General features: G+C 38.4%; 1 protein-coding gene across 1 annotated transcript; it reads left to right on the top strand.

Annotated features, from left to right (window-relative positions):
- The first annotated feature begins 6,413 nt into the window (after nt 1-6,413).
- Nucleotides 6,414-10,319, top strand: LOC113507271. The gene is made up of 2 exons (XM_026890136.1): nt 6,414-8,254; nt 9,845-10,319. The coding sequence occupies exons 1-2, from the start codon at nt 7,572-7,574 to the stop codon at nt 10,317-10,319; spliced, it is 1,158 nt and encodes a 385-aa protein (XP_026745937.1). The 5' UTR covers nt 6,414-7,571.
- Nucleotides 10,320-10,712: the final 393 nt, after the last annotated feature.

Below are 10,712 nucleotides of genomic sequence, written 5' to 3'. Positions count from 1 at the left end.
CGTGTAACTCCTTGTGTATTAAGTTAATGTATTGGTAATATTTATTATTATTATTTATATTGGTAATATTGTTTAGATCACGTTCACATAAGGCTTAACCCTTTATAAGACACAAAACTTAAAAATATTTATAGCTTTTAAACTTTATAATAATGTGTTAAGGTTCAAATTCTGGTGGCAATATAAGTACCACTGCCTTATAAAGGTAAGGTAAAGGTACCTATAAAACGAAAATACTTTAGTGCAAAGCTTCCGGGTAAACTATATTGAAAGTTGACCCGTCCGGCACGTGAACATAAAGACTTTTAGAACTGCTAACACGGGAAAGAGCAACATACAACTGACCATGTGAGAAACAACTGACACTGAGATCTACTCCAGCAACACGAAAAGTCTGCCCTTGAGCCTTGTTAATTGTCATTGCATAACACACCGATACTGGGAATTGCGTCCTTTTAAATTGGAATGGAAAATTATTTGGTATTAAGGGTATTCTGGGAATAAAGACGGTTTCTCCTGCACCGCAACCTGTTAAAATTTGAGCCTCGATTATATTTTATTGCAACTGGGTTACTTTTAGTCGAGTTCCATTGCAAAGTTGTGGTGGTTTTAAATTTTGGAGCATAATAATCGGTATCCCAATTTTTAAACAAATTTCATGAGAGGGAAGTCCGGGCATATTTAAAGAATTTAAAAATTCTATCGGGTAATTAGTGGCTTCTTGTTCATCGACCATTCTATTTATTGATCTATAAACTTTGCTTTCCCCCTGTATATTCGACAGTATTTTGTTATTGATCTCAGATGCCTGGTCATTGCGAGGAGTTAAAATAGATCTTTCGCATAGCCAAGAATTGTCCCTATTTAATATATTTGTTACGTCACCGTAAACCGACGATATAAGATGTGGTTGAGATTGCACCATACAACATAATTCAGGCGTCAGTATAAGTTTTCCTTGGTGTAGTTGTGGATAGGTACCTTCACCAATCTTTAACAATGTGTCAGAAAATTGACTATCATCCGGGTTATCTCCAGTTCTCACTCGCATATTTATAGTCAAATGCACCGATTGTATATCTCGCCATAAATAAGAGCTTTTCAGGCAAGCCCTAACCTCATCAGCTCGGGTTCCCCGTGGTATTACCGGTAAGGTTTGTCGGAAATCACCACAAAATAAAACCGTGATACCGCCCATTGGTCGATCATTTTGTCTTATATCCCTTAAAGTTCTGTCTACCGCTTCTACTCCTTTTCGATGGGCCATCGTACATTCATCCCATATGATTAAACTACACTCGCGTAATACCTTAGCTTTGTCGCTATTTCTTGAAATACTACAGGTTGGATTTTCCGTGCGATCTAAATCAATTGGTATTTTAAACATACTGTGAGCAGTTTTACCTCCTGGTAGCAATGTTGCAGCTATCCCTGATGAAGCTACGGCAAGCGCAATTTTACGCTGATTTCGAACATAAGCCAATATTAATTTAGTCAAAAAGGTTTTTCCAGTTCCTCCAGGTGCATCTAAAAACCATATTGTTCCCAAATTATTTTGAACACTATTGCACACGCGGTCATAAACTGAACGTTGTTCTGCAGTCATCATTGGGACACCGTTTTCTAATGTTGTCAGCAGTTCCGTTAAATTGTAACCAATCTCTGCGGAATATTCCCTATTAGTTACCTCTCCGACTGAGGTTGGTGTTGGCAAACCATATTCACAGAGTGATTTACCGCCTACTGCTGTTAAGTCATCCTGAAGAGCTAATAAGCACTGATTTATGGCAAGATCACGGAAATTATCATTAGTTGTGCCTTCATCATTGTTAGGTATATTTCTAAGAAAGTCTTCTGAAAATTTTTCTTTATATTTTTCCCATAATGTTACAGCATCTGACAAATTACAAAATGTGAGTAATGTTACAAATAAATGGCGTAACCGTCGTGGATTATCACTAACACAGGATTCTGCTAAAGCGTCATCCCAATGCTGATCATTTTCAAGCAAATGACGCGCTTGGCAAGCTGCTTGATAAGTGGGATAAACAACATCGTCTACTTTTCTCAAATCTATAAATGAGGTTGGTCCTCGCACGGTATGTAATAATAATCGCAAATAGAAACACTCAGCGTTGTTAGGATGAACGGTGTACACTCTACCAAGAACATGTTCTTTAAAAATACCTGACTCGCCATCTACAGGCCTGCCACGGCGTCTTCGATTAAAGACACCCCGTTGCTTATCGTAGGTATAATACGATGGAACTTCCTCATACAAAAGAGATTTTGCAAAATCATCAGTTTGGCAAAGTCGAAAGAATGCTAATAAACTTGGTTCTCTAACCGTTCTGTGACATTTTCGGCGTTGAAATATATACGTTGGCCGCCTTCAAGATGAACATCCAGATGAGTCACAGGTGGATAATCTTTCGTGAATGTTGAAACTTAAGATCCGCCACACAGCTTCTGAAGAACTTATATATCTGCCTGACTGAAATCTTGTAACTTCATCATGTTCATTTCTCAAAGCAAATGTAGCTTGGTCACTGCCCTTATTAATATACTTACAAATATATTTTATTGACTCTACACTATTACACATTTCAACATTTATGTGAGCTTGAAATGCTCTGGACAACACAGGAGAATACGGAACGACCCACCTATTATCTAAAGTAACTTGTTGTCCAGACACTCGCTTTTCAACAGTAAAACCATCATTATCTCTTGAACGGCGACGATATAATGGGTATCCATCATGTCCTGTTACAGTGCCATCCACTAAGGCTTTTGGATATCTTTTAGTGCAACGACCGTCTTGCATGCAAGGAGAATTCCCGTTAAACGAACCACATGGACCATGTATCATATGAGTTTTAACAATGTCGTATAACACGGGATCTGCAATCGGACTTGGAATTTCAGCACTGATTAAACTGTCTACATCATTAGGTCGAACCTTATCTTTTAACCAAAGCAGGATATGTGCGTGAGGTAAGCCGCGTTTTTGCCATTCAATACTATACATATAACACAATACTTCTCCAAAAATTTTATCTTTGGTAAGTAGATCTATCATTGATTTCAATTTTAAATGAAAAACTCTTGCGATGATATCATGGCGGTCATGCGGTGCTTGACCCTCAAGAAGCTCCCGAGTAATTTCATCCCACTTAGGATTGGTAGTTACAGTAATAAATAAGTCGGGACGTCCATATTTTCTTACGTAACAAAAAGCATCTTGAGTACTTTCGTGCATGTATCGTGGACCACCAGTAAAAGAAGAGGGCAAAATAACTAAACGACCCATATTCACCGTATCGTTATCTTGCTGCATGGCGTCGCGAAGGTGCACGTATTCTTCAACGCGCAGCTGCCTTTGATTAGATCGTATATAAACTAATCTTTCGGTTTCAATTTTTGCGTACATGTCTACAATAAACTGATTGAATAAGCCACGAAAACGTTGAAAGTATACAAACCTATTCCGTCTTACTTGCAAGTGGTAACAGTAAAATTGAAGGCATGAAATCTTTTTATTATAATTAGGTGCGCCTGTACGCGGATCAGTTTGGTATAAAGCAAAATTATAACCATCTTCCCCTCGACAGTATATCAAAGGATATTGCAAACTGTCGTAAGCCCTGTGGGTTTCATAAATACGTTGCAAACGATTATCTCTGGAACGGATAACGATATCACGCCTATCACATTCCTGGTCGACCAATACCACAGCAACTTCATTCGTGGATGGAGCATTATAACGCCCAGGGTGTTCCTGAGTTGGACGCCTATCGGCATTTATAACAATTTTATAATTGTTATCATCATCTCGAGGAAGAGCTTCTAATGCCGATTTAAAACTGCATACATACGAATTAACCTGATGCAACATGTTCTGAAGTTGTGATATGAGTTCAGTATTTAAATTCGGGAAATATTGATTTCTTATATTCGACTGTTCGTTGTAGTCGGATACAAAATATATTTGAAGAAACTTAGGTTGGTTTTCAGGCAAAAGGGATCCTATCAAATGGTAAACCTGACCTTGTATCTTAAAAGTAGGCATGAAATGACCTTCTGAGATTTGTTGAGCGCCAAAGGATGTCATTTGAAATGCACTATTATAAGTGCGAATATTATCTAAAAACTGTTTAGATTGTATATGTTCCCCTAAAAGTAGTGATTTCAAAGGTTCCGGTGGGTCTTCGAATGAAGGCAAATTTATTTTACCTGTAGAACAACAGAAACCAGCTGACTCCTTACTCCACTTTGAAGCATTACAAAAACGACATACCACGTTCATATCGCCTATTACAGAAGATGATCCATAATCAATTGTGAGGTTATAAGCAAACCCACTTTTATATTTGTCGGACCAAGCCACCGAATTTCTAGATTGATCTTCTATGTGTACATCTAAGTTATTAAGGCTATGTCGAAATCTGTCTGCAGTAAGACGGGCCTCTCGCTGTTCGTCCGTTTCAAGAGACCGAATATTTTCGATTCTTAATCTTTCATTAGACAAACTTACTGATCGTTCTTGTCTCAAAGAATTATAATATTCGCGTACCGACTCTAGTCGTTGTTCATGCTCATGTGCGTCTTCGAGAGATCGAATAACATTATGGTGCACCCTATCATTTGTCAAACGGTCTTCATATTGAGTTAAAGTTTCAGATTCTCGAGATAAAATATGACGTTCGCGGTCAGCTGTGATACGCAATTCCCTCTCAGTGTAGGTTTCTGACTCGCGAGACAATATATGACGTTCGCGGTCAGCTGTGAGACGCAATTCCCTCTCAGTGTAGGTTTCTGACTCGCGAGACAATATATGACGTTCGCGGTCAGCTGTGAGACGCAATTCCCTCTCAGTGTAGGTTTCTGACTCGCGAGACAATATATGACGTTCGCGGTCAGCTGTGAGACGCAATTCCCTCTCAGTGAAGGTTTCTGACTCGCGAGACAATATATGACGTTCGCGGTCAGCTGTGAGACGCAATTCTCTGTCAGTGAAGGTTTCTGACTCGCGAGACAATATATGACGTTCGCGGTCAGCTGTGAGACGCAATTCCCTCTCAGTGTAGGTTTCTGACTCGCGAGACAATGTATGCCGTTCGCGGTCAGCAGTGAGACGCAATTCTCGTTGTGACGCAGTTTCAGCATCTCGGGATAACACATGTTGTTCTCGGTCAATGGTAAGCCTCAGCTCTCGTTGAGAAGAGCTTTGAGACGCCCGTGATGTAGCTCGTCTCGCTCTGTCAGCTGCTAATCTAATCTCTCTCTCTGGAGAGCTTTCATTGGCTCGAGAGGTTGAGGCACTAACTCTCATAGAGTTTAACCGATGTGCTCTTTCCTCTGCCGATTCTTGAGAACGCGCATTTCTCATCCTTTTAGCATCTCTCGAATTTCGAGATAAAGATGGTCGTTTTTTAGGTGGCATTGTGTATTTTTAATCGACGGTAACTGAAGCTACCTTACACTTACAATTATATATAGTTATTATGTAATAATTACGAAAATAAACTATTAATATAATAAAACACTACCAATTACGAAAATAAACTATTAATACAATTAAACACTACCAAAATAACTAATATAATAATAACGAAAATAAACTATTAATATAATTAAACACTACCAATTACGAAAATAAAATAATCCTTATAGCATGACTCTGTATTCACGCGCGATTTCTTATTATTTCATGTATAACTTTGGTGTTTCTACACCGATTTACATGATTCTTTTTTTATTGAATAGGTAATAATGTTAACTTTTTTAATTGGGGATGAGTGATAGTGTTGTAAACGTTAGAGTAGACAAATACAATCAGAAATCTCCGAATTGCTAAGCTATCGGGAGTTTCACGTGTTATTGTGAGTCAACCATAAAAGTTAGACATGCTGTCGAGGAATATTTTTTATATAATTTTAGGGAGAATATTTCCGTCATACATGATTTCTATGTAGCTTTAACCTATAAGCCTGCACACGTGACGGAAGCTTAAAAAATGGAGTAACTTACCCCGTTTTCCCAATATTTCCCTTCACTGCTCTGCTCCTATTGGTCGTAGCGTAATGAAAAGTATACTATAACCTGCCCAAGAGTATGAAGAATAATTGTGCCAAATTTCGTTAAAATCCGTCGAGTAGTTTTTGTTTCTATAACGAATATACAGACAGACAGACAGACAGACAGACAGACAGACAGACAGACAAAAATTTTACTGATTGCATTTTTGGCATCAGTAGCGATCCCTAACCACCCCTTGATAGTTATTTTTTAAATATATTTTATGTACAGAATTGACCTCTCTACAGATTTATTATAAGTATATAGATAGATTGTAATATTTAAAATATGTAGTTATAAATAAAAAAAAATAACCTATTACTGCATTATTATTTTGTTTTTTAATTACAGTAAAACTTCTAAGAATTTTACCAACCCAACTGTGACTTACTCAAATCCTTTGTTAGCGCGCGAACTATTGCACAGGGGAACGCGCGGGACGGGGGGCGCGAACGCCCAACGCGACGCGGCGACGCGAGCGTAAGCGTCACTCGCCGATCACAACGGTCGAGGCATGTTTCGTTTTTTTCGTTCTTAAATAAACTTCGTTAAATACTGGATCGTTTTACTTCAGACACCTCAAGAACCAACATTGGACCTTCGACGCCGGATAAACCGAAGAAATAACATAAATCGAAGCGCAAGTGCGTCGCGTGTGCGCGGGTGGAATTACGATTCGAATTGCATTAATACCGTTTTTATTCGTTACCGTGAACTAACAGTGATCGTCTACTTCAAAGGTTCCTGGTGATACTTGTAAGTACTTCCCCTTTGTTTTACGCAGCCACCAAAATGGGTTTAGATACAGATCTACGCGATTTAATTAAAAAAAGAGGTAATATTCGTGGCAGGTTAACACTCTTTGTGAAATACGTTAACTCATAAGATAAATCTGTGTTAGTAGAGGAACAAATTTTGGAACTGCAATTACGTGTTACTAGTACGGAGAAACTTTTTAGTGATTTTCAAAGTCGCCTCGAAGATGCCGCTGACGAGGCAGAGTTGTTATCACAGTTGGACATACGTGACTCCATTGAATCACAGTATTACGCGGCTATGTCGTCAGCTAAGTGTGTTTGCAATAAAAGTGACGATAAATCCACTAAGTGTGCGCAAAATACTAAAACCATAAAATTACCTACCATCTCGATGCCTTCATTTGACGGTTCTCTTGAAAATTGGCTTGAATATCGTGATACCTTTGTCTCGCTTATCCATAACGCAACCGACATCACGCCAATTCAAAAATATCACTATTTACGTTCTTCATTAAAAGGGAGTGCCTTACAGGTTATAAAATCATTAGAATTTTGTTCAGATAGTTACGAGGTAGCTTGGGAATTGTTGACCAATAGATTCGATAACAATAGGTTGTTAATTAATAATCATGTAAAATCTTTGTTTACGTTACAAACGATTACAAAGGAATCTCCTGTACAACTTAGAAAACTCATAGATTCTGTATTAAAAAACTTAAGGTCATTAAAATTATGGGTGAGCCCACAGAACACTGGGACACGCTTATTATTTATTTAATAGTCACGAAATTAGACTCTGTTACCTGCAAAGAATGGGAGGATAAAAAAAACACGTGTAGTAAAGAATCTAAAGTAACGTTAGACGACCTATTACAGTTCTTAAAGGACCGCTCGGACGTTCTTGATATGGTGCAAGCTCAAGGTCACAAACAAAATATCGAATCGACAAAAAGGTTAACAATTAGTCCATCTCAACCTCCCCAGCAAGTGCGTACCTTTGTTACAAATAAACAGCTGTTGTATCGTGCAGGTTCGTCGCGCGACCTCAAGTGCGTTATGTGCGACGGCAATCACGCGTTGTTCTCGTGCATTAAATTTCTTAATCTACCTGTACAAGATCGACATACATTCGTTTCGAATAATAAAGGTGCAATATGCCCAAATTGTTTGCGTGCCGGACATACTATACAAGATTATCAGTTCGGGTCGTGTAAACAATGTTCACAAAAACATAACAGCTTAATTCATACAGATAGCAGCGCGAGTTGTAATTCACTTCGTTTTATGCCTACAGTTGCGCACACTAAAGCGCACGACGCTCTGACTCGCACCGCGACAGACGGTGCGCATGCTAACACTTCTTTATTAAATACACATTCAAACATTTCTTATCACACAAAGCAAGCCGTGCAGTCTAACGGCCGCTTTCTATATTCGATCCCGAATCTAAGATTCCGATCAATCCAGATTTTACTCAATCCCTCGATTGAGCTTGAATCTGCATTTCATTAATCGATCTCGTCTCGAAATCCATCGAAAAAGAACGGATAGATCGCCCTGCTAAACGTTTTGTTTTACGCATGTGCAGAAAAAGTACTTCAGCGATTATTAATGAGTAAAATGGTGGCTTTTTTCTTAGAGCTTATCTATTTTATGTATAATCACTAGAAATTGCAAAAAATACAAAAATAAAAGATTGGGAAGTCGTAGCGGACAAATACTGTAATTCTACCTCAAGATTAGAAAAAGCATAAACGACGATAAACGTTTATTGATGAGCAACGGAACGTCAGTCAATCAAAAAGTTGTCAGTCAGTTTGACATTAACATAATATATTTTTAAAATCGCAAGTTTATTTGTTGTTTGTTTTTCCGATGTCTCAGTTATAGAATAGAATACAGCGGTAATATTCGAGCGCGTTCAGAATAAGTTCACGCGCCATCTGTACAAGAAACTGTATGGGGTGTATCCTTTCTACCTACTCATGGATCCCACTCTATTCTGGGCATGGTTTGCAATAATCAACTGTATATGAGACGGGAGGCTGCACTGGTCGTCTACTTGGTGAAGGTGCTTCGTGGAGTGGAGAATCATCCGGAAGTATTGCAGCGCTTGAGTGTGTGTACCGGACCGCTACGTTTGGCGGCGGCGAAGCCCGCACCTACTGATAATTCCTACAGCGAGAATATATTTGCTCGCCAAAGCACCTCTTACAAGAGCTCTCCACACCACCAACTTCTTCAAAATCAGACTGACGTGTTTATGTGTTTTTAATAATGTAATGTGTTTCAATTTTTGTTTAGTTTAAGTTCTTTGCTGTCACATTAGGGTAAACCCTGTAATGATACTTCATGATTTTAAATAAATAAATCAAAACGAGAATATTATATTCGTTATCTATTCATTCCAGTATTACAGATATTGGTAAAAGTGTACTTAGTACACAAAAACTATAATACCGAAAGCAAAAAAGTTTAAGCGTCAGCTTATGCTTAGCAATCCAAAAGAATTACTGAGCGCTGGTCTTCAGCTTAAATCCTTGACCCCCGTTTACAAGTAAAGTACAGAACAACCACTCGATACCTACATCACAATCACAATTACAAATTTTAAGGACAGAGTTTGTTCTACTTCGCTGTCACTACTATCCCAGTCCAATAGCTGAGCTAATACTTCAAGATCGCTATCACTATCACTTGAAAATATTTCCATTTTAACAGATTTCTCATTACAATCCGTAAAAAATTGGGGATCGCAATTATAGATCAAAAACGTCAAAATCGATTTGTCAAAACCAGAGATCGGTTATAGAAAACGCATAACTGTCACTTTCATACAAATACCAATCTAAAATCTCGATCCGCCCTCTCAAAGATAGATTTAAGAAAAAGATCGAGAAAACGATCCATGGATCGGTTATAGAAACACTAAAAGTTGTAAATGGATTCAAATGTCAATCTCGATCCGTAAATTAGGGATTGAGATCGAATATAGAAAGCGGTCGTAATACATTAGAACAGGTTTTGCTCTCAACAGCACTCGTTGAAGTATGTAATAACAATAATACATACATAGCTGCGCGCGCCCTCCTCGATAGTGGAAGCCAGCGATGTTTTATTACAGATGCGTTATGCAAAAAATTACGTTTATCTACTATACAGTCCACTCTCACCATAACAGGCATAGGTAACAGCGTCATGCGATCAGAACAGTCCTGTGACCTTGTCATGCGTTCAAGAACTAGTAATTTTAGTACACTACTAAATTGTTCCGTTTTGCCTAAAATTACATTTCGTTTACCAAATAGTCATATTGACTTTAACTCGTTACAAATACCGCAACACGTTAAGCTCGCGGACCCAGAATACAATATACCCTCTGATATAGACATATTGATTGGAGCGGATGTATTTGGAATTTATTACAAGAAGGTTTATTGCGGTTACCTGGTGGGCCTTACCTACAAAATACACATTTAGGCTGGATTATTTCGGGTACGTTTTCCGCTAATAAATGTTTAAAAAATAATTATACACGTAACAATATGATTTGTTGCTCACTTTCAACTTCATTAGATAATCAATTAAGACGTTTTTGGGAAGTAGAGGAGGTTGACGGCGGTAAATCGGCTAGTAACATTTACACAGCAGATGATAGGTTGTGTGAAGAGCTTTTTACGTCCACCACCACCCGTGACTATGACGGTAGATTCGCGGTGCGAATGCCGTTGCGTGAATCAGCTGACTCGCTTGGCGATTCTTACGAGTTAGCCAAAAATAGGTTTCTGTCGTTAGAAAAAAGGTTAGATCGTTCACCCGAACTGAAGTGTATGTACTCTGATTTTCTTAAGGAATATTTAACATTAGGTCACA

Source organism: Trichoplusia ni, unplaced genomic scaffold, assembly GCF_003590095.1.
Source record: "Trichoplusia ni isolate ovarian cell line Hi5 unplaced genomic scaffold, tn1 tig00001338, whole genome shotgun sequence".
NCBI classification, from domain to species: Eukaryota; Metazoa; Arthropoda; class Insecta; order Lepidoptera; family Noctuidae; genus Trichoplusia; species Trichoplusia ni.
Note: the sequence above shows the minus strand (reverse complement) of the source record. Positions and strands in the feature narration are given on the sequence as shown.